Here is a 25,421-nt window from a genome sequence, read left to right as displayed (position 1 = left end):
CGACGAACCGAACCACCACTGACAGTGCCGTCGAACAACCCCTCTCCCCTTCACCTATCCCTCACACGGCCAACCCTCCCACCACTGACCACCGCTCCAACGCCGGCGGACTACCGTTAAACCACACCGGCGACGACTGACATAAACTACCACCAACAAATCCGCCATATCACACTTATTAACTCATGATTAATTTAGACATAAACCCTAATTAAAGAATGAACAAAATTATAAGAAAGAGTTAAATTAATTATTAATATATGATTAACGAATTAAATACAACTTCGTCACTCGAGTAATCATTTCCGTTGTATAATGGAAGAATTTGAAGGAGGTTGAAGAATATTAAGATTTCAACAATAGAGAGAAGTAGAGAGAATTAGGTTTAATGTATTTTAGTATGGAAAAATTGGTGTAAAAAGTACTGCAATTAGTAAAAATTATACTGCGAAAATAAATTACGAAAAAAAATAGTGCCTCCGTGTAAACGATTTATCCACCATTGAAGCCCAACCCCTAAAACCCTTAATCGTCTCATCACCATCATCACAATTCACAACCAATGCCCCCATCTAACATCGGAGCAACTCAAGAACACTCCAAATGAGAACCCAATGGCGTCATCTTTTTCGTTACCGTCCACACCTAAAACCCACCTCAAAGATCTCATCTTTGCACCAAATACACCATCGTTTTTACTCTTCTACCACAAATTCTACTATTGTTTCATCAAATCCTTCAGTTTCATGCCCACAATCCATGAATTTTCTTATTGGTTTGTTTTCTGATCCTTCTTCTAAAGCTTCCAAGGATGCCAAAAGCGAGCTTTCCCATCATGTTTCAATCTTGAAAAATGAGCTATTGAAACACCATGATGATCCTCGGAAAGTTCATAAACTTTTGCGTGATTTGGGTTTGCCTTTGTTCTCTTCTTACATTGATGGCTCTGCTTTTATTGAGCTTTTGAAGCAAATTTACAAGTTTCCTGTCCTTGCTGTTGAGGTGGGTTTTATCCTGTCATTCTTCAACTACTTACAATTTGTTCTGCTGTTTGTTTTTTTTTTTTTTTTTTTTTTTTTTTTTATGTGAGTTTGCTCCTTGATGATATCAATACATAAGCTAATATATTGGTTGAAAATTTTCGTGGCAACTGTAAACGTACTTAAATTTGAGGTTTCTTGCCGTAGTTGATTCGATTTCATGTAACAAAAATTTGTTGGGACCTTGGTCATCCCTCTCCGGTTTGCCAGCCTGGATAGTTACTTCAGTGATCAACTAATCAAATTTGGAGAGGTTTCGTTCAAAGGGTAGATGAATCTGACAGGACTGGTTGTAAGAGAAATGGCCTACCGTCTGTCTGGAAGTACCTCATGACTATTACTATGTAGCCAACCTATTACTCCCTCTGTCCTGGTCATTTGTTGTCCTTTTCCATTTTGGGGGTCTAAGTTAATTGTTGTCCTTTCTATTTTAGGATGAACAATTTGGTCATTCACACTCATTTGGTCCACATGTCATTTAGTAATTGGTCATCTCCTCTTTCTTTGATCTTTGTGCCAAAATAAAAGGACAACAAATGACCGGGACGGAGGGAGTAGAATATAGTGTGTCTAAATTTTTCTGGAAGATCTATAGTAGTTGGTGTTATTCTAACTTCTTACAAGAATAAGTAACAATCTCGTTGCCGTCTGATGAGTCATTGGTCATCCTACAGAAGGTCAAAGACTGAGGATCGATGAAGCATCCGACGTGGGAACTGTTGTGCAAATTTAAACTCAGGGACCTTAAAAGTAACTTGTGCCCAATTGGAAATGTTCTAAGGCAAAAACACACATTAAAAACTAGATCAAAAACAACAAAAAGAAAATGGCCTTTATGCAGTGTAGCATTATGGATGAAATTTCGACGTTTTAAAACAATGTTTGCAAGGACTATAGCATGGTGTAAACATACTTATCATGAAGATCAAGTGGAAAAATAGATTTTTTATCAGCACAATATTCCTGAGTAATTTAGTAAATTGTACCATGGATGCTAGCAACGCCTGCTTTTTCTGCAGAAACTGTCCGATATTTCAAGAAGATAGCAAACAATCCAAGAGACATGCGTTGCACTAAACTGTCACAGAAAGACAAACCAATGAAGATAGAATTATGCAGGCTGAAACCTTTCATCCAACTAAAGATGTCAATAAGGAAAATCAGTGTTAGAGAGTAAAGATCACTTCATGAAATTCTTGTCAGATTCAATAGAGAAGGCAATTAGGATTGTGATAGAATCCATTTTCAATAGACTGTGCTTTTGTGAGTAAATTGTTTCATTGTTATAGCAGCGTTAGAAGATAAAAGTTGGATAGTTGAATGAATCTAAGAGATCGTTATTAGAGTGGGATAACGATAAGAGTTGAGCAGGGGAGAAGAAAATAGATGGAAAGATAAGCAATTAAGGATGATAGCTTTTTTGCATTTCTCTGTCTTTTCTTTTTTACATTGCAATTTTCATTTTAGGTTATCTGGAAACAACCTCTATGTGTTGTTTATCCCCTTACAGTGCAATTTACGGTTCTTTTCTTTTATCCCTTGTTTTTTGGCTGCCTTAGGTTAGTAGCAAAAGGTTCTGCCAATTGGCCACCATCAAGGCAGCTGTTCAGTTTGGCTTTTCATAATATTTTATAGATTAGGGGATTTATGTCAAATCAGACATTGTTTATTGAATTTCCTTTTTTGGAGGTGACTTCAAATTTGTTGTATGGTATATGTATATTTGTAGTCCGTCCTTGATTTTGTTGTATCATCATTATACATTGAGAAGCAAACATGAATTTTGTTTCATTGATTTTTACTTGAGATGATCTTGCATGTGGGATCAACCCAGATACAACTGTATTAAATGAGGAACATATGTATGAAGGTTTAAGTTGGTCTTATATGTAGACCGTCTCATACAAGACTCGTCCTATATTTATAAGAGCTGAACTTATGTTGCAGTGGGATGTTGGCTTTTTGAAATGAACCCTTTTGGTGGTTTGCTTCCTGATTCAGGTTTTCAATTGGCGAAGAAAACATGCCGACTTTACCTTTCCTATATCACCTGAAGAGTATGCTAAGGGTATTAGAGTCGCGGGTCAAGCTAAGAATATGGATTTTGCGATTGAGTTGTTCACTGAAGCTATTAACAACGGTTGCAAGACGTCCGTCACCTACAACGCCTTAATGGCTTCTCTTATGATCAATGGTTTTGCAGATAAATGCCAGGTGATCTTTCAAGAATTCAAGAAAGATCAATCATGTAGTCCCAATATAGTAACATACAATATCCTTATTTCGGTCTTTGGTCGCTTGATGTTGATTAATCACATGGAATCAACTCTTCAGGAGATCTACAATTCTCGTCTTATTCCTAATGTGTATACTTTCAACAACTTGATTACCGGATATGTAACCGCTTGGATGTGGGATCGTATGGAAAACACCTATTTAATAATGAAACAACAGGACGTTGAGCCAGATATTGGCACTTACAAGCTAATGGTTAGAGGGTATGCGCATGCCGGAAATTTAAAGAAGATGGAGGAGATGTATGAATTGTTAAAACAACATTCAGGTGAAGATAACATTCAATTAATCAAAGCCATGATTTGTGCATATTGTAAGAGTTCATGTGTGAAGAAAATTGAAAAGATTAACTCGTTGTTGAAGTTGATCCCAGAGGAGGAGTATGGGTCATGGTTGATTGTTTCCTTGATTCGAGTTTATGCACGAGAAAACTTGCTTGATAAAATGGAAGAGATTATCAATGTTGCTTTTGAAAAAAAAGTTGCAGTTACATCAATAGACGTTATGCGTAAAATCATCTCAGTTTATTATCACCACAACAATGTTGAGAAGCTCAGTAGCTTTGTGAAGCGTGCTGAGTCAGCAGAGTGGATACTTTGTCGATCCCTGTATCATTGTAAGATGGTTATGTATTCCTCAGAAAGACGCTTGGAGGAGATGGAGAGTGTACTCGTGGAAATGGAGAAATTCGGCATAAACAGTCGAACGAAGAAGTCTTTGGTTATTTTGTGCGTAGCTTACTCAAGATGGGGTCCAAAATGCAAACTTGAACAATTGGTTGCATTGATGTTGAAACTAGGATACGATATTCATTGGGAAAAAATGCCCTTATTAAGAGAGATGTGATTTGCCTAATGTGGGATAAAGAAGTGGCATATGGAGGAATATCATCTTTACTCTTGTCTGCAAGAGCTCACCAACACATTGACTTTGAGGGATGTTTGACACTTGTTGTATGATGACAAGGTATGCCGTCACTATTTTATCTTATTTATTTATTTTTTTGTAGTTTGGTTTGTGTGGGATAAGGTTTCCATTTCCAATGACATCCAAGAGTCAAATAAAAAGGAAAATGACTCACTAACTTCTCAATTATAGACCTTTTGTTCGTTATATAAAGCAGACTGATGGGCTGATTTTGCACCGACAAGCGCCAAGGTGCGCCGCCAACCTTGATCACAACTTTGCTGGTTGGGAATTGAGCGGGTAGTACCAGCTTTTTTAGCAGCCTACACATGAACATAGGGAAGTATCAAAGGTCAATGAAAATGGGCAAAAGCTTAAAGAAGCCTTTTAACTTGTATACCTGATCTTACCCGGCCCAACCCGCACCAAACATGACTAACTTTGTACCAGAGTGACAATTTTGATATTTCGATTCTGTTTCTTTTCCAATGTATGCTGTGTTGTCCTTGATTTTACCACCCAAATCTTTCGAGTTTCAAGTTTCCACGTCTAAGTTCATCCTGGACTTATTTTACTCTTTGTTGTAATCTTTTCAAGCGTGTATTCCAATGTGGTAGGAAGACAACAGTATTACAGACTAATGAAGGCGTAAATATGGTTTTGCTATAACATAGGCAAAGTAACATGACGTGACTTCACTTGTATCAAAATGAAACTTCTTGTGTCGTATAACTCAGTTGATGGAATCATGCGTGGGGCATCGAATATGACATCTAATGTAATGGGTTTGGCTGTAATAGATAAACATTCAGCTCAATTCTAAAATGCTAAACATTTTCGTGGTGGTGGTGGTGGTAGTTCGAGGTTGGAGGTTGCATAAAATATGAGTCCAAATGCACAAATTATATTTCTACATACACAAATCAATTATCTAGGGTATTAGTTCGTGTATCTGATGTATTCAGTGTATCTAGGATGTTTGTACGGTTTCCACCGTAAGTAAGTTTGCATTGGATCCCGCCCGTACACACACACGCGCACCAATTCATTCCCCCTCTATTTTATAATTTTTTTCTCCGTGTAAACTCACTCATATCCACGGCGACCACCAACCTCTGCCCCACCATCACCACTCCACTTGAACCTCGCCACCCTTCTCGCTGGAATCCGGCTTCTACCAAACACCTTTTCTCTTAGCCTCACTTTGTTGTTTGCCGGACTCCATCTAGCTTTCGTTTGTAACTGGTGGCCGTCCTATGGCAACAGCTGTTCATGGCAGGAGATGTCGGAGGTAATTAAATGTCCATATCTAACTTTTTTACTCCTTTTCTCTGTCATCTCCGGCGAGTATGATTATTGTGGCTCCCAAGAAGGGTTTAGGGATGCCTGTGACTACTACTCCTTCCATTGTCAGAAGCGTGAGTCCCGGACAACAGCCGCCACCTCAACACTCTTCTCAATCTCCTTCCCATCACATTACGCAACATATCATTCCTAAAAACATTATCATTCATAAAAAGTAACCCTAATTTATGCATTAAGTAACTCATGTCTTCATTAAAAGTAGCCATCATCCTTTGTCTGTGGCGAGCTCAACCCTGCGTCCCTGATGACAGTCACTCTTCATCACTAACCATAATTTATGAAATAATTAACGTATTTATTCATTAAAACTAACCAGTAAATCATCCAAGGGGAAATTGGTGTTTTTATAAACAATTATAAAAGCTACTCTCCAGAAAGACATACAAGTATTTATTTAACTTTTAAATTTTTAGGTATGGACGCTGACGAAAGAGGCGAGGGATTAGTTTTGGTTGGCACGGTTTGGGGTGGATTGGAGTTAGCTAGTCTCGGCAGCCTGCGGTGGTGGAATGACTGGGACTGTAGTTGGTGGCAAATTTTGATATTTTTGAGGGATATGAAAGGAGACATAAATATGGTTCAAGCCTAGGGATAGGCGAGGGATGTTTTGTGGGAGTGGGAGTCAGGTGTGGGGGTGAAGAAGGGTAGTGATCAATGACATGGGCATGGTGGTAGCATGAGGAGGGTGACGTGAACGAAAGCCGAGGGTCAGGAGAGAGAATGGGGTATAGCTTCTAATATCAGGGGTAGGGATTTAATTAATGACATGGCACTTTAAATTGTGTCTTAGTGAGGCAGCCTTACTCTAAAATATGTATAATTTTTTAAATTTTAACCTAGTCATTTAATTTTTCATGGTAAAATGTCAGTTGAAATTTTTCATGTGTTTCATGTCATCTGAAAATAGTTGGTGGTAAATGCATATTGCATTTACGTAATCATTCCACAACGTCTGTTTTTCCACATAAATTGAGTATTTTACCGTTAGACAACTAAACCGTTCTTCAAGGTACACTGAGACACTGTCATTTTTTGCTTACCATTATTTTTCTTTTGTCTGTCTGATGTACAACAGGAGCTCTTATCAAAGCCATTCGTATACCATGCTCACCAAAGGGTTGACCACAAGCTTTTCCCCTGTATGTCAACATGATTTACAAGTACAGGTTGGTTGAAGATTAGAGAATGATAGAGGTTCGTGCAATAGGCTATTACTTACATTATTCATTGCTTATAGCAATAGAAACACATGCTTATCTTCCAAATAACCTGATTTGCCTTCGAAAAAAAAATTTGGACAAGCTTATGCGTTGTGATATATACTTCCTCCATTCAACTCCACTCTACTACTATCCTTTTTCACGTTTGCCAACGCGTATTTTACGCGCTAAATATCGTTAGCTGTGTATTTGCAAAAATTATAAAAGTTAGATATTTTTAATGTACTTGTAAAGACGAATCAAACAAGATCCCACATGAATATATTTTCACTTACGTATTGAGAGAAAATCGAAATTGAATACACAATTGTGAATAGTGTACAAAAGTGAAATAGGTAGATCGGAGTTGAATGGAGGAAGTATATGTGATTTTGTGAAACGTGATTTGCCTTCCAATAGATTCGTAATTAGTGTTGGGTAACGAGGTAAGAAGGGAGAATTTAATAAGATCCATATAAGAACTAACAAGTAAATTCATGGAATCGTTGCATCATGTTTTTCTATTATGATAATTTAATTTCTACTACTGTGATGAATTGGATTTGATAGTTTTTTGTACACTAGTTTAATGATCATTTCTTGAGTAAATCGGAGTACAAGTGTACAACCTATGTAATCAATATAATTTAGGGAGATACGAATTGAGGAATTAGAAAATTATACACTTATTATTAAGTAAATTAATTATTTACAATTTTCCTATTAAAATTAGGAAATAATTAAAAGTAAAAGTATACAATTATTATTATTATTATTATTATTATTATTATTATTATTATTATTTACAATTTTTTCAATTAAAACCCATCTTATAAAAAAATAAAATATTACTTTATGTTAAAAATTAAACACTTTTCGTTATTATAAATTTGTCACTTCTAAAATATTATTAAATAACCTTATTTTAACATATAGTTATCATTGTCTATCATAAAATGATCACTTTTATTTATCTTTTGCACCATACAGTTGCACACAATAAATACTATTCTTTAACTAAATGAGACAAATAGGGAATGATAAAAGAGAGTTTTATTGATGATAATTTCTGAAGTTTAATCGAAGATCAATATCAATCAATTAAATATAAACCTATTCAAAATTGTCTTATTCATTATGGGTAGGACATGAATCTTATAGGGCGAGAGATGCCTTCACTGTGCGTCTGTATTTTTGTGAGAGGTAGGGGTAGGGGTACGGCGGGTTTTTGGGAAGGGGTGAGTTTCTCGAGGGGTGGGGTTAATCTCTAACGTTTAAGAGTGTAATTTAGGGAATATAAGCAGGTATCAATAGGGGGAATTGTTCGTAGAACGAACCAATACTAAATGTAAAAAACACTTATTATTAAGTAGGGAAACTACTAGATAAATTGGAAAATAAACATATATCAAGAAATAAACTAACTTTGTAGTATCATATAGATAGACTTACTTTTGATTCATAGCGTGAAAGGTTTAATCAATATCGTGCAATAATTAGTGATCGAGGGGCAAAAAAATGAGGCAATAATTATGAGATAAAATTTGAAGAAAAATGTACAATAAAAGTGGAATGGAGGGAGTAAATTTATTTATGCTAAATGAAATAAGTAGCAAAGTTCGTTTATTTATATAATATTCAAACTTATTCAGTCTACCAACATAGTACCCAAACATAGTTGGACGGGAAAGGGAGAGAGAGATAGGAAGGAAGCTTGCTAGCTTCTTAATCTGTTATTTATTAGAGGAGAAATAAATTGTTTTTAATAAGGAGATCACGAGGATCCATTTGGAGGAAGGATTGGTATTTCATGGAGGATAATGTGATTTAGGACATCTTAAGTGTAAAACGTGGCAGCAAGGTAGTGGTAGTGGATTGGAGGTTGTTTCCATAAGAACTTATCACAGTGGCATGCGATGTTTTATTTTGCGGGTAAATTTAGTCAAGTGGGAGGAGGGTGTATTTGTAGAGGGTGATCAGAAATAAGGTTATTTTATCAATAAAATATCACTTGCAGAAAAACAAATAGGCAAGAAACCTCTAAAGATCATATGGATAAACTTAATTTTGACTTTATCGATCCAAAGTAAAATCTTAATCCTAACAACATACGAGGGTAAGGGTTAGTTTCCATTGGGTGGTAGATTTTTCTAGAGGCAGGGTTTAGTTTTTCACTTGATTGAATAAATTTGAGATGAGTTTTGGAGATAAGGATGAATCTTGCAAGGGATGGGGTTGTTTTAGATCATTTGTGCGAATTGGGAAGAAAAATATGGGGCATGCGAGCAAGATTTTGTTTCAAGTAAGGAGATTGGGGCAAGATTGTGGTGGGTTGAGTTGATATTGTATGCGAAAGTTGAGTGGAGATGAAACTGTGGTAAATTTGCAGAAGGTAAATCTCACTACATACTGCAACGACATCATTAAACAAGGGTAGAATAAACAATTTTATCGAATGATTTCCATTCTAATGAATATAGGGTGTATGTTCATAAGGAGGTCTCAAATGGTTGTTTGAATATAGGGTGTATGTTCATAAGGAGCCGCAGCCATGTAGTATTGCGTTGGAGCTTAATTCACATTCAAAAGTACGTCTATAGTTTGACCGGGAGATATAACTACGCAATTACTTGTGAATGTTTTTGAGTAGTAGATTTTGATTAATTTGACAAGTTCTTTTTATTAGGGATTGAAAGAATTGGGTTAGGATCATTTACACCTAAAGGGTATGAAAATTGAAACAAATGTGTATGTACTAAATTGAGTAAAATGTATACTCGTACTACACAAATAAGCTCGCTCAAATATTAAGTAGGAAGGAAACAAAAACAATAGAGCACTTTACTATTGTACTCATACTCATACTAATACCACGTGTCGCAATCACATTCTGGGGGGTGTAGCCAAAGATCAATGTTCCACCAGTCCGTCTTGCTTAAGACCGCCGTATTTTAGACCGCAATAAGACCTCTCACAAGTGAGAAGCACATGGGTGGTGCAAATCACAAATAAGAATTTGTGATGTACCTGTCAAAACTCGACCCGACCCGACCCGACCCGTTTTCTTAGGGTTACAAACCCGGTTTTTTCGACCCGCGACCCGTTTGACCCGAACCCAAAATGACCCGTTATTTTAGGGTCGAGACCCGACCCGAACGGGTCGACCCGTTGGGTCAAGGGAAAATCATGAATTTTATTAAAAATATTATTATTTATATTTTAAATTTGAAAATATAGTTAAAAAATTATTTTTTTATTACTTAAAATTAAAAATTCAACTAAAAAGTCAATTTTATATAACTTTTATAATATTTAATAATAAAATAATTATTAAAAAAACTTTATTTTAATAATTATATCAATATAATTATTGTATATGATGAATATGACTAAAATAATAATTTTAAACATATTTTCATTTTTAAAAATATATTTTTTAAATTAAAAAAATTGTTTAAAAAAGGCGTTAAAAATTATTTCTTGACCCGTATTCTGACCCTAACCCGACCCGTGACCCGTATGACCCGACCCGTATCTGACCCGACCCGTATTTGACCCGACCCGGGACCCGACCCGCCCGACCCGTTTGACAGGTCTATCCACAGGTCACCTATAAATGTACTTGTAGCTCTTTTTACATCAAAAATAAACACGTAAAACCGAAACATTAGTATACTTCATGTTTCACTTATTCTTGTTTCAGACGGGCCTTTTTGGTCTGAAATAATAAGACGGGATTTTGTAACCATTTTACAGTTAAATGTAACCATAATGGTATAGGCAGTGTTACAGCTTATGGTAACTGGTTTTTCAATAGTGGTTACATTTAACTGTAAAATGGTTACAAAATTCCGTCTTATTATTTCAGACCAAAAAGCCCCGTCTGAAGCAAGACGCGCTGTCCATCCATTTATGCATTTAGTTTAGTTGGCAATCAAGAACATTTGATATTTACATAGCTTTTTTACATCATGAGAATGCGAGGGGTTAAAGGCCTCTCAATCCCAATATCTTATCTGAATATTTCGGTCCCTTGAAAGAGCAGGAGCTGCTTCATTTCCAGGGAACTCCCATTTTACGAGATCTCCGTCCCAAGACGAACTAACAAGCATCGGATAGAGAGGGTGCCAACTACAATCTCTCACCGTAGACATATGATAATCGAGCTTTGCAACTATGACACCATTTATCTGTACAATGCCAACAAATTTGGTTATTAAAAAAAACTACAGAAAACGTAACTCAACAAGTCGAACATGATGGTGCCTAGACCTGACAAAATGGGTCAGACCCGAATGACCCAACCCGAAAAAGCTGACCCGAAACCCGAAAATGACCCGAGTCCCGAACTTGCTTGACCCGAATACGGCCCAAAACCCGAATTGACCCGACCCGACCCGAGGTGACCTAACTCGAAAAGACCCGACTCATAATTGACCCGATCTCAATTGACTTGAAGTGACCCAAAATGACCCGAAACGACGAGTACTAAGTTATATTAATATTATATATAACAAAAGAAAGTTTTATTAGTTACAACAGTCCCTAATAAATAGTTAAATTTGAAAAATAATATTTCCTAATCAAAATAGTACTAACTTAAGTGCTTAGCCATTAACTCAAAAGCAACCCGATCCTAAATGACGCATACCCGAAAATGACCCGACAACAAGTCACCCGAAACCCGAAAGTGACCCGACCCGACCCAATCCAATCCGAAATATGTGACAGACCCGAAATGACCCGACCCAAACCATACCCGACCTGTACCCGACCCGAGTGACCCGTTTTGCCAGGTTTAAATTGGTGCCATTCTCTTGTAGTCTTGTCCATCAGTTTTGATAAGGTATTATTTTTATTCCCAAACGTCACGAGACAAGTACAAGTTGTGACTAGAAATATCATGTATTGGCATTGAAATAGAATGTCTCTTAAGACGCCATATCCGGTTTAAGATTTAAATCAGCTCAAATAATACCCCAATTAGATTTATGAGATAAAGCTTTTTCTGCAAATCCCTAAACATTATGTTTGCAAAAAATAATGCCCGTTGCAAAATTTGGCCAAGACAAGGACAAGGTGAGACGTGCTCTTGACATATCATGTATTGGCATTGAAATATTTTTTGGCCAAGACAAGGACATTCTCCATAAATGGAAGATGTCTTCCACTTCCTCGAAAAGAATGCCCCCACAATGGAGAGGGCATCTTCTTAAAGGAGAGAGTATGCTAAAAGGTAGTAGTCACTTCCTCCCCATTGTGGATGCTCTAACTAGGCAACTAGGTGAGACATGCTCTTGTCCAGGATTATCGACATGTCTATTACAGAGGTACAGAAGCCTAAAATATACTCCGTATCTTGGATAGTTACTTTACACATTTCCAAATATGTATATTCACCATGGACAGAACAATTCAAATGGTGCGTCTTCTGGACTCTTAAGACATGCCACATCATTATAGTCCATTTAAGTCAAAAGCGATAAATAGGCTTATTGACTGAACAGAGAGGGATAAACTAAAGTACCATGGATGGAAGGCAATATCCAGTACACCTAAATTTTTTAGCCAAAGTGAACACATTTATTACCAATTTAAATGAGTTTTCTTCCGTAGTCAGTTTAACTTATAATTCTTCCTATGCCAGAGAAATATGATCGACAATATTGGAAACTTAGTCTGAGCCTAATCTAGAATAAAAGGAAACATTTTTCAGGAACAGTTGTGTCAATGAATTGAAAGAATACATAGAATGAGAATAAGCTGTCCTTGTAATGGCTAGTTAACAAATTTGGTGACTTACCAGGTCATATATATACACACTGCCCTCATTTGAACCGGTGTAGATGTACTTCTGTCCCGAACTGGATAATACAATTCCAGGTAAACGCACATTAGTTGACACTGTGACTTGACTATTATAATAATTAGCATTGTGCTAAAAAATTTACAAGTCAAATTAATCAGGGATGAGTAATATAGGTCATCCGATGAAGCCTATTGATGATACATTTAATTGTTCATCAGCCTTTGGATAACGCAAGACACAACAACAACAACAACATCAGAGCCTTAATCCCAAAATGATTTGGGGTCGGCTGACATGAATCATCCTTTCGAACCGTCCATGGGTGCACGCACGCCTCAAAATGCGAATAAAAAAGGGAAGATAAAAAACAAAAGGGAGAACGAAAATGTAATGGAAAGTCAAGGTGAACTTAGGGGTTTTAAAATCGGATTCCGTCTTTCTTTTATAAAAACTTAAAATTTAAATCGAGAGAAAAGATTAAAACGATTTTTAAAAACCGAAATAGAGTTAAGGATCCGGAATGAACCAGGTAAAATCTATAAGAAAGTGGTTGTTGAAAAAGTGTGTAATAAAGGGGAGAAAAATAAATAAATTAATTTCTTTAAATTAAATAAATAAAAAAGCACTAAATCTATCAAAAAACATCAAATACTAAAAATCCACATGTATCCTTTCCCTCCATTGTGCCCTCTCCGTCACCATACTCTCCTCAAGCCCCAGAACTCTCATATCATGCTCTATCACTCTCAACCATGTCTGTCTCGGTCTTCCTCTCGCCTCTAGGGACCTTTTTCTGTTCTCCAAGTCTCCGCCTCCTAATCAAAAGCGTCCATAGGTCTCCTTCTCACATGGCCAAACCATCTTAGTCGGTTTTCCATCATCTTGTCCTCTATTGGCGCCACTTTAACCTTTTCCCTAATCACCTCATTCCTTAACCGATCTTTCCTTGTATGTCCGCACATCCACCTCAACATGCGCATCTCCGCCACACTCATCTTTTGAATGTGACAATGTTTCACTGCCCAACACTCGGAGCCGTAAAGTAGGGCAAGCCTAATTGCCGTGCGATAAAATTTTCCCTTTAATCTTTGGGGCATATCTTTATCGCATAGAAACCCCGAAGCACTCTTCCATTTCAACCATCCCGCTTTAATTCCGTGAGCCACATCTCCGTCTAACTCCCCATCTTTTTGAATAATAGATCCTAGATATCCAAGAAATCCGAACCCTCAACAACAACGGTCCCATCAAAAATAATACTCCCCGCCTCGTCGATCTCAACCCCGCCACCTTAGTGAACGACACCTCAAATACTCGGTCTTACTCCCGCTCGGCTGAACCCACGAGTCTCTAAAGTCTGCCTCCACAACTCCAACTTTCTCTCCACCCCCTCTTTTGTCTCATCAATCAACACAATATCGTCAGCAAACATCATACACCAAGGGATGTCGTCCTGAATATCCCTTGTCAACTCATCCATAACTATAGCAAAGAGAAAAGGACTAAGTGCGGAACCTTGATGCACCCCGATGGTAATAGGAAATTCTTCCGTTCTCCCAACATTAGTGCGAACACTTGCACTAGCCCCCTCATACACACAGTGTTTCACAACAAAGAATATACTAGAAATGTCTGACATTTTACAAGATAGCAATATAGCATTATGAAGAATTTCATGGATCTTACGGAAAGGTTTCATATTTAATTCCAAAGAAGAAGAAATTAACACGAGAAAAACTGAATGGCAGTTGCAGTGCGAATTCGTGAAGAACCATCTTATAAAAATTATATGTCAAACCCACATAAAAGCTCCCACCGATGCCAAGGGACCCTAACCAACTTTCCACAGTAGAAACAAGACCCAAAGTTCTGAGAGTTACCTACATGTACGCTGTAGTGAGCCCTTATTTTCACCTTCATTTGACAGTTATTTAGAAGATAATTCAGAATTTTTAAGGTGTTTCTGGACAAAATTAACAAGAATAGATTATGTAATTCTTCATGAACTGGTATATTTTTTTAACCTTGCACATAATTTTGACAAACAAAATATTTATGTTTGAGGAGAAAGTGCTCAGATATACGGAAAAGAGGCAACACCTCATTTAAAAGGGCCGTCAAAATTTCAAGCTGAATAATCACTACACTAAGATTCGAATGTTTGACATGGCTGTAAACCAGAGAAGTAAAAATTGGTGATCAATTGAGAAACATACCTATATTCTGGAGAAAAATAACAACGGATTAGCGTACGCAAGACTGAATGTCCTTTGTAAGTGGCTACAGATTGATCACATGGATGTTTCAAATTTCTTGCTTGAGTTGGATATTCCATCCACCTGTAGTCCCAATCATATGTCCTAAAACCAAGATCACTGAAATATAGAACTGTGTCACTGGTCCATCCAAGATTAAAACATTTCGTTGCAGCTAACAAAACTGAATTGTAATATATAGCCAAATGAAAGTTCGAGATTTATTTTCTTTTTGGTAGAGATAAAACATTACAATATATAAAAAAGGAAAAGAACCTTTGAATGTTACTCCAGTCATTATATTTATAATTTATTGCCTTGTAGTTAGGGAGCATATTGCGCACACGTAATAGAATTCTGACACTAATAATTATCAGAAAGAAAAGTGCATTTGTAAGGCCAGAAAATGTTGGTAAAACCAGAAATAATATAGTACTCCTTCCTTTACATTGATTTCTACGTTTTCTTTTTGTCCATTTCTATGATTTCTTCCACCTTTCTCACATTGGTCCGTCTCTTCTCTCCCATGTAAGTAGCCCACCTACTTTCTCTTCGCTCTACTTTTATATTGTTTAGTAATCTTCTTTAAATAATGTGTCATTTTAAAAGTAGAAGATATCAAAGAAAAGGAGGCAGTATAAAGGTTTGCACAAGTAGACATGCAAGAAAGATACAATGACATAGCGGAAATTTTCAAATATATATAAATCATATAACGTGTGTATGTCCTATGACATTCGTACAAAGGAGTCCTTGGCAAGTGATAAGTCCATCTCATATATTCATTTTCATATCATTTCCCTTGCCATTATGTGCTTATAATGCGCTCTTATGAACTATTCGCTACCGATTTCCCCCTATTGCTACTTCGGTGTATTTGTATCGGTTTTCCAGGAAATGACATTTTATTGCTGATTCTGAGCCAATTCTAGAGCCCGTGAGAATTTGGATATGATATGGACCGAGCTTCGTGCTGCTAAGAAGCTCGTCGAGGATTTGAAGAGGTTATGGGTTAACTGAGATCCTTATTTGGACGATTGGTGATGATTTGGAGTGATTTTAAGAGCTTCTCGTCACCATGGTCACCTTTGAAGAGCCATAACTTAAATCCTAGATCAAGTGATTCTAAAGGAAGATGAAAACTTGTCCTCTTAACTTTCCAAAGGCACCGAAACGCTTAATTTCACCAAGTAACGAAGAAAGGACGGCCTTTCGAAGTTTGGTGAGCTTTTTAGAAAACACGCAAGGTTGACTTGGCATTGAAGTAGACCAACCTAGCTGGCTGCTATAGTCGATCGGTTGGGTCATGAAGTCAATTGATATATTCGTACAAAGCTTATTATGAATTAGGCAACCCTAGTTGCACCCACTACCAGATTCACATACATGGTAACCTGACAAGATTACCATATTGGAGTTTCATTGCCTAATAATACGTATGTGTTAAAACAAAACATTAGTCGTTCTTGATTGTTTAACTCAATGTACAAATAGTGCATGAGGATATTATTTTCTTAGTTATCATCCCTTCCCTGATTTTATAGTCACTGAAATTGAGGTCTTTTAAACCAACAAAATAAATGTTCAAATCCTTAAGATTTAAATGGCTCCTATGCTCAGACTTGAAAACATGTCATAACTATTTTCTTATGCAGCTAAATAGAACAAGAAAGCAAAGATGACATACCAAGTTACATTAGAAGACATTTTTCTTACGTCCCAGAGCTTTATGCACTGGTCTTTACCATTTGAAATAAAATAGCGACCATCTCCTCTGCTATCAATGAATGTTATTCCTTCTAAGTGGCCCATCATGATGCCAGCAGGCTTCCCTCTCGCTATGAAACACCGTCTGTCCCACACCTATACGTAACCACATTTCATGTTTAGTTAGGCATTGCACTTCCTTTAGAAAAGAAAAATTCTAAGGGAATACTTATTTGCTAACTTCTTCCCTGCTTTAACTCCTCTCTTTTACCCTCCAAAAAACCCTCCTCTCTTCTTCATCATTTAGGGGCAATACTTACGCTACCTATGATATCTGAACTTGGAACTAATATCCAATACATCCAGGTTTGACCAACTTGGCCACTTTGAGAAGACTTTACAGTCTTCTGGTATAAAGGGAAGTGTCCATACATATGTTGTGAATATCTGACATCAGCACGTCAGGTTAAACAAATTGTCAGAGCGACAACATACATGACAAAAACAAAATCAAATATTTGGTAAACCATTTGCTCGAACAAACAAGCCTGTTTGGGAAGTCAAAGTTCAAGATACACAATTTGAAGGTTTCATTGAAAGCTGCTGAACTACTATAGCTCAATCCAGCAATGCATGAAGCTTTAGTGTTCTTTCATTCTCCAGTAATTAAGATAAAAAAGCTCCGCACTTTAATTCCCTAGCTAATTAATTCCTTGTTTATCAAAAAGAGACAGGCTTTCTTGTAGGATCAAAGTATAATGCCTTCGTTTTACTGATGACCTACGCATTCATAAATTTCAGAACAGGCCAATTGACAAACAAGCAATATAATACTATCCGTGTAAGTTGCATTTTCAGAGAAACTTCAGAGCTTTATTTCATGCTCTAATAACAAATCCATGGGCCAGGCATGAATAATAAGGGGAATAGACTCCTTGCATTGCGCTAACCAAAACTTACATTACATTCAACATCAAAACAAGAATTCGAACGGGATTTGGCACATCCAAACATTCACAGAATCAGTGGTTTTGGAGGAAAAAAAAAAAGTTAACACCTGTGGTAATGAAAGTGAGTCAAGATATATTCGATCAACAATGGCAATTGAGAAAAAATCGTTTACCTTGCACAGATTGTCATCACTTCCCGAAAATATAAGATGTCCACTTTCATCAGCGAAACAGACGGTGTTAACATCAGACTGCACAAATCAATCCATAACTACAGTGAGCACCAAAGACATGCAAGTCACAAGCAGCCAACAAAAAGCCGCACAATTATCTTTCAAATAAAACCAGCTAGAATGTTAATTTATCATCGGGGGAGGTCCTTGAATAGAAAATAGACTATTGTCTGTTGAAACGAGATGGGAAAAAGAACATATATTTCGCTAGAAGTTGAAAGTATTATGTCAAAACTTAACGCAGAAAAGAAACTGCTGTGTTCAAAACATAAGAAGCCCACAAGGTTGCTGGCATATTTTCTTTGTGCTTGAGGACAAAAGTATGGAGTAGTATTCTTGTTTTAAAATAGGGAAGTCAGTGTGTTGTTCGCAGAAAACTTCACTGTCAATGTGGATCGACTAGGTCCACAAATAAAGCTCTCAAACAATTTTTTGATATCAAACAACATGATAAGGTGAAAATCAGCAATAAAGGTTGCAAGAGACCAGAACAATGAACATGATACAATAAGAAGCAGCACAAAGCCTTAGTTCAAAAAGAGGTTAGGGCTGTCTGACATGAATCAAAGCACTGGATCATAGGCTTGAGAAAATTATTGAAAGTAAGAAAAAGAGATTACGAGATAAAGTAAGAAACAAATAGGAAATACAACAGGGGGCTACTTCAGCCTTATCTATTGCCACACTTTCTTCAATATCAATTGGGCCAAGTAATAACATTTTCATCCAAATCAACCCTACTCACATCTTCTTGAAAATTTTCATAGTTTTGTATTCAGGACAGGGGATAAATTAATGTCTTTCATTTCTTCCTATAGAATTGTGTATTCTATACAACATCACCAATTCACCACCGTGGACTTGTCCAAATTGATTTGGGTCAACTAATATAAGTGCTCATTTGTTACTGTCAATGAGACGTAAAATAATGCAAATAGAAAAGGGCAAAAAGAACAAGAAAACACAAAAAATAGTCATAATACAAATAAAGCCAGGGAAGGAAAGAATGTGTATTCTATAATGTTTTCAATTTAATTAGCCATAGGAAGAATGGTCATATATTTTGGATCTTCCGAGTAGGGGGGAACCTAGAAATAAGATTTTGGAGTAGCGAATTTTCCTCATGTTTTATACTTATGTTAAGGTCTCATATTTAAGAATTTTTGGGTAGCAAAATCAATAATCTTAACCATTTTGGCACATAAATTGTATCTGCACAGGAGACTGTTGAAAGAGAAATATGATTATCTTATAGGGGAAAAATCAAGCCGGTAACAAACGCGGTATATCGTGAAGCATTTGAGATTTTGAGTAATGGCTTTACCCTGTTTTGGAGGAGGGGTTATCGGATACATTCCTCGAACAAGTCATTTTTGCTTTCACATTTTGTTTTTCTGAGATTGGGACCAAATAGCCCAATTTCTCCTATGTATTATCATAAGATTCATAACATCCCTAACAACCTCTCCTTTCTTGACTTTTCTATGAAACAGTTTCATGAGACGGAAAAACTCTGAGATCAGGAGTTGTGTTTTCCTTGGCCTTTCATGAGTATTTTTCTGATTAGACTTCCCACCTCACTGTTAGCTTAAAGAGTGCGTCTAGGGTGACGCTGACATCCTGTATAAGACCATCAATTCACTCACATAAGCCATAAGTACCCTACCACAACTAACTACCACCTTTCTCTCTCCTCTTTAAGTCATCCCAACTGAACCCACCCATCCCCACTGCCACTATGACCAACTGCCACCCCAACCCAGGGCCGTCTGGGAGATTTCGGTGGCCCTGTGCGAAATCCCCGAAAAGGGGCCCTAACTAATACGACTATTAATACGTATACTTATTTTTTTTTTAAAAAGAATATATATTTTTCACGATTACACAAAAAAAAAATTAAATTGGGACCTTAATCATTACTAAAATACTTGGAATATTGTTTGAAGAGTAAATGGTTAAACCACATGATCGACAAATAAATTATCAAAAACGGACAAATTTGCGCAAATTCTTATTTTAGACGATCTAGTTCGCCTGAAATAAATAAGACGAGATTTTGTGACTATTTTTTGGTCAAATGTAATCACAATGATCAAGTTAGTGTTACCGCTTATTGTATTTCGTTTTTCAAAAGTGTTCACATTTGACAGAAAATAATATCAAACTTCGTTTTATTATTTCCGACCAAAATGACATGGAAAGAGAGACTAACTCAAAAAATTCTCCATAATATAATTACCCCGTAAAGCTACCTACAAGAATTAAAAATAAAAAACTATGAAAAAACACATCACCGCATCAAAGAAGATTTCAATTTGAGCCAAAGATATAGACATTAATGTTTGTTGCTATTAACATGTGTATGACAATGCCTTGATGGTTAGTATTTGCATTTTCACAAACAACCTAGGTTCGATTCCTAATATTGTTCCTTTTATTAATTTATTTTAAATAAATAAATGCAAAATTTAAGTTAAAAAAGCTCTCTACTAAGAGTCGAACTCGAGTCACTGGTGGCAATAATTGGATCAATTACCACCAAGACACCTACAACTTTATGGCATGATATCTCGCTAACATTTATATGTAACAAGCTCACAGACTACTATTAGGCCCTCTTAAATTGGGGGCCCTGTTCGACCGCACGGGTTGTACACCCATTCAGCCGGCCCTGCGCCCAACCCCACCCACCAGCCACAGATCACCATCACCCCCACCCAGGCCCCACCACTAGACTCATCCCCCACTTCCCAGCACCACCATCACTGCGCTCCACCTCCAATACCACCCTCCCTCACCCCGACCTCCAGTCAGGTGACTCCATCTCTTCCTATCACAAAGACAATCGCCTTCACTAGTGCCTGCAATCGACTTTCTCGGAAAAGGTGTTTAGGGTACGATTTCTCGACATCTGAAGATTGTACCCTAAACCCATTCCCGGGTGACGCCGTCGGGTTTCGACTGAATACCGAACTAAATGAGACCTTAAGAGGGCTTGCTGAACCCTCTTTTAGGAAAGGATTAAGCGTGGGTAAAGGTGTTATGGGTGGCCAATGTAAGTTGCCTGCACAGGTTGTCATCGTTGGCCATTAGAAGAGGAAGGTAAAAAGATGACGGAGGCGAGCGATATGTGAGAGGGAGCCGGTGTTGTGGTCGTCATTACCTAGCAAGGGTTGCCGTCAGTGGTCAGTAGAGGTGGCCATCGTTGACACTTAACAGGCAAGATTCATCTACGTTTATTGGCAAGGTTGGCTGCCAGGGGAAAGGGTGGAGTGGGTAGAAAGGTGAGGACGTGGGATGGAGGATATCGGGAGACATCCTTATACTAGAATTTGTCATTATTAAAGGTTTCGAAAAACTCTGGACTGCTGTCTGCTCCTGGAACTTCTTTGATTCTTTCCCTTTACTTTGTGATACTTCATCATTCCAAGTCACGCACTTCATAGTACAGTCCTTAAAAGCATGATAGATCAAAAGGGTCACAAGTCTTTCAGTTTGCAGTGCATTCAAAAGTTCCATTTTTAGGGGAAAACAAGCTCTTAGTGCTACGATTAAAGTATACAATAGTTTCTCTTTTTAATTAGCTATTGCCTCTAAGGTGCAGTGCCCTGTGTTGCCCTATGTTACTTCGAACCTTGAGTTGTGATGTAATCTTCATGTCTTATATAACACCTTAAGGATATGGGTATGAGATTCTTACCCGATACAAGGTTTGTGACTTGTGAGGACTAATTTTAAAGGATCTTGTTTTAAACCCAAGAAAACTGTAACACCATGCATGAATCTCTTCTCTTAGAAAACCAAGAATAGAGACAACTCGCCCTTGCCAAATTGAAGGGCATGAAAGATTGATGTATTGCAAAATGAGAGAGGGGAGGACACTCACTGTGTGGGCTAATATTCGGAGAGAGAGTTTATTAGCTTCAAGATCATAGACATATATCGCATCATCAGAACTTCCAGCTACCAGTTCTTTGCCATCTGTGGAAAATTTTACAGAAAAAATCCCAAACGAGTAACCACCATCGCCATAAGCTGAGAAGTCCAAGCCATCATGAATGTCCTACCAAAACAAAGGAATAGGCTCAGAAACAAGTTACTTTTCCCTAAAATTAGTAAAGTCTTAGTAAAAAGAAAAAGTTTAAATGTGGCGCTACAATCACGCCTTTCTCATGATATACACATGTAAGATTGATCTATCACAACTGCATAGGCTAAGCATTGCTTGGTATGTATCCTCCAAATTTTTAACCTACTACCAGCTTTTACACTGGAGATATAGCATACTATGAACTGAAAGGAAATGACTGCCTCAGTAAATATCTTTTGTTTTGAAGTTCAAAGTTAGCTCACAAAGCAAGATCGATACATGTAGCATGTAGGTCATGTATACATGTAAAATTATAGTCCCCACAAGAACACAGGATTGAGGATGAGAAACATACTGTCACATTTGCGAGAGACTCTTTCGCAGCAGAACCAACATCAACAATGTGAACGAGAGGTGACATGCTAGAATATACCTGCAAAAATATCATGCCAAGTAGTATCAAAATGGAGACAACAGCTTAAAACCTCTTTTTTTCTTTCAATACACTAAATGAAACAATCCTCTTCCTAAGATTCTTGTGCTACCAGATCTACCACCACAGTCACCTTAATATTCTCAAAAGAACACAAATGCAATTACTCACAAGATGTTGTTGATCAGGCGAAAGAGATGTATCGGTGATTGTCCAACGCAGACTTCTAGCAACTATATTCTTCTTTACTTTCCATCCACTATCGACATCATATATCCTTATGTGACTTCCCTGCACAGCGATAGTTCAACTAAAACAGTCCTAAACCAGAATGCTACCTTTGCAAGCAATGTACATCACATAAAGTCAACTACTATAAAATGAAATAAAAATTCAATCGAATGCATAAAGAATACCTGAAAGCCGGAAATGAAAAGCGAACCATCTGTGGAAAACTGTGACACATACGTACGGCTGTTCATTTGGTCGATGTGCCAAGGACCATTAACAGGCAAATAGCGGCTAGCAGCATGACCGCAGTCAGCAGAAGTGAACCTCCCTCTACGAGAAGAATTAGCCTCTCGACGAGCCAACATCTTGACCATTGATACATAACTCTGACTCTTACCGGGAGCAATCTTAGAAATACCCTCATTTGGGTGTGATCTAAGCCTAGTCAAGTGAGCAATCTCATTGTCTAAAAACCCGGAATCGTTGCCATGAATACCACTAGGATTGGAATTAGTTTCAGCATCATTATCAGAATCCATGTCTAAACGACTTACATATTGACCCATTTCCCTCAAAATAGCCTCACTCAATCTAAAATACATTTCAACCCAACAAAACAACAACTTTTACAGAGCAGATTAATATCAACCAGTGTGCATAAACCCTCATGATTTTCCTAATGTTTAAAAATTAATTTCCCACATGGGTCGTTGTATAACTCCATATGAATAAAACTTTAACAGTTTCCAGGCTGAAGGTAAACAACCCAAAAGAAATACAGTGCTCCGTATGATGATTCAACAAAAATGAATTGATTGAAAAAGACCGAGTAAACTGAGTAGAAAAGGTTTAGAAGCAAGTGAATAAAGGGAACAGCAACTACAGAAGCTATCAAATGTTGAACAACACACTTGCTGAAATTGAAGGAAGACCAAATTAGCGCTACCCTTTTTGATCGCCAAGACTAGTTTGATTGATTTCAAAGCTGTGTTTGTCTTAGCCAAATAGGTGTGTTTTTTTCCTCCACACGACCGAATTTACTAAGTCATCATCACTTATCAGGGATGGTCATTCTTACGGTCTCACCGGTGTCTAGATAATACATTCACCCTAAACTAGTCAAATAACACCCAACTTGTATAGATAACACAATCATTTTCCTAACATCAATCTTATCTATATTAATGCAAAAGACAATGCTCAACACAGGATGCGTCACGTCATTCACCCAAATTTATTTTTTTTTTTGGGAAATTCAGGTAATGGTAGGTCCCGTTTACGTGGAAAGAGTTTATTTCTTTAAATCGTCTCTGACAAACATGCGACAAATTATGTCATAGAAAATATTTTATGAAATAAATAGATAATCGGCGATAAAAGTAATTGCATATAAACGGAATGAATTAAAAATCGAAATAAATGAAAATAATTACATATAATCGGATTTGAATTACATAGTTAATGAAATAAATAGATAATCGGCGAAAAAAGAAATTGCATATAAACGGAATGAATTACAAATCGGAATAAATGAAAGTAATTACATATAATCGGACTGAATTACATAGTTAATGAAATAAATAGATAATCGGCAGAAGTAAAAGAAATTGCATATAAACGGAATGAATTACAAATCGGAATAAATGAAAGTAATTACATATAATCGGACTGAATTACATACTGTAGTTACTAATAAAATTACATAATTACGTGAATAAATTACATTTACTTACGGGATTGAATAACAAATAATGTGAATATTTTACAGAAATTAATGAAATAATTCGTCTTTGCCTTTATGCTTGACGAATATAGGTGTTCATACCTCCAAGAAACTTGGTGATTACGGAAAATACGTAACAATCAATGTCAAATCCCCGAGAACCACTATCATGAAAATTTTCAATTTTTAGAATAATTTGCCTATGTTAAATTTGATTATTAAATTATATTTCTTTTTTCGGGATGTAAAGTTTTTTATGTATGCAAATTTTATTTACAATAGTATATTACGTTATTTCCTCTTAAACCATTGCATGTGAACACGTATTTGAAACAAGTGTAAACATTAATTATGTAGATCGCTGATTTAGACCAACTAGATAATTACAATAGAAATGCAAAAAAAAAAAAAAAAAAAAAAAAAACATCCAAAAACATTAATACCGGCCCAAATACATACCCGTGCAATTTTGCACGGGTTTAAAACTAGTACATTTTGATTTTATTTAATACTCCCTTCATTTCACAAGGCCTTTTTCTTTTTTCACATTTGTCAACGCGTGTTTTACGCGGTAAATATCGTTAGCTACGTATTTGCAAAAATTATAAAAGTTATATATTTTTAATGTACTCGTAAAGACGAATCAAACAAGATCCCACATAAATATATTTTCACTTACGAGAGAAAATTGATAGTGAATACTCACTTGTGAATACTCACTTTAATCTAAAATTTTTGAGTTTTATTTTAAAGTTTTTGAGTTTATTTACTTAAACTTTAATCTAAAAAAGTTACATTATAACTCAAAAAAATTACATATAAGCTCAAAAAAATTTGATTTTTGACATCATAAAACTAAAATGTAATTTATAAACTCTATAATCCTCGAAAAAAATACACAAAAACTCAAAAAATCATTAAATATGATGTACTACATCCGATGTACAATCCTTTTTCTCCTTACGACTTTACGAGTGCCCCCTTTTATAAACTCTAGTAATGTTGTATGTATATTTAGTATTTCGTGATATGTAGGTATCTTTCGAAATGATTGAAAGTGTTTGTTAGTTTGGATACATATGATATTGTAGATACCCAGTATCTGCTGAGACTCCAACAAACACCCGATGATTATCGGACTATAACATGCTTTGGAATCCCGGCGTTTGATCGACAATTTGTGTA

At 36.6% G+C, this 25,421-nt stretch overlaps 2 protein-coding genes across 7 annotated transcripts; one reads left to right on the top strand and one right to left on the bottom strand.

The window, feature by feature from the left end:
- The first annotated feature begins 507 nt into the window (after positions 1 to 507).
- LOC141647767 (pentatricopeptide repeat-containing protein At2g30780) lies at positions 508 to 9,550 on the top strand. Of its 5 annotated transcripts, XR_012545826.1 has the most exons (4): positions 549 to 1,002; positions 3,042 to 4,301; positions 6,020 to 6,291; positions 8,762 to 9,550. XR_012545826.1 is itself a non-coding variant. In XM_074456096.1 (2 exons), exons 1-2 carry the CDS (start codon positions 604 to 606, stop codon positions 4,179 to 4,181), a joined length of 1,539 nt encoding a protein of 512 aa, XP_074312197.1. In that variant the 5' UTR covers positions 508 to 603; the 3' UTR covers positions 4,182 to 4,343. The 5 variants fall into 5 exon arrangements, 1 of the variants encoding a protein (XP_074312197.1); XR_012545824.1 differs by lacking the exons at positions 6,020 to 6,291; positions 8,762 to 9,550 and adding an exon at positions 6,682 to 6,898 and having other exon boundaries at positions 508 to 1,002; XR_012545827.1 differs by lacking the exons at positions 6,020 to 6,291; positions 8,762 to 9,550 and adding an exon at positions 4,459 to 4,780 and having other exon boundaries at positions 546 to 1,002.
- Positions 9,551 to 10,407: 857 nt separating this feature from the next.
- LOC141647768 (LEC14B protein-like) lies at positions 10,408 to 23,625 on the bottom strand. 2 transcript variants are annotated; one of them, XR_012545828.1, is made up of 10 exons: positions 22,699 to 23,625; positions 22,454 to 22,573; positions 22,205 to 22,282; positions 21,646 to 21,822; positions 17,700 to 17,777; positions 16,557 to 16,732; positions 14,831 to 14,989; positions 12,609 to 12,669; positions 10,703 to 10,995; positions 10,408 to 10,498 (listed from the first exon to the last, which is right to left on the bottom strand). XR_012545828.1 is itself a non-coding variant. In XM_074456097.1 (9 exons), the coding sequence occupies exons 1-9, from the start codon at positions 23,113 to 23,115 to the stop codon at positions 10,804 to 10,806; spliced, it is 1,458 nt and encodes a 485-aa protein (XP_074312198.1). In that variant the 5' UTR covers positions 23,116 to 23,625; the 3' UTR covers positions 10,608 to 10,803. The 2 variants fall into 2 exon arrangements, 1 of the variants encoding a protein (XP_074312198.1); XM_074456097.1 differs by lacking the exon at positions 10,408 to 10,498 and having other exon boundaries at positions 10,608 to 10,995.
- Between the last annotated feature and the right edge of the window lie 1,796 nt (positions 23,626 to 25,421).

This window comes from Silene latifolia, chromosome 3 (genome assembly GCF_048544455.1).
Source record: "Silene latifolia isolate original U9 population chromosome 3, ASM4854445v1, whole genome shotgun sequence".
Classification (NCBI taxonomy): domain Eukaryota; kingdom Viridiplantae; phylum Streptophyta; class Magnoliopsida; order Caryophyllales; family Caryophyllaceae; genus Silene; species Silene latifolia.
Note: the sequence above shows the minus strand (reverse complement) of the source record. Positions and strands in the feature narration are given on the sequence as shown.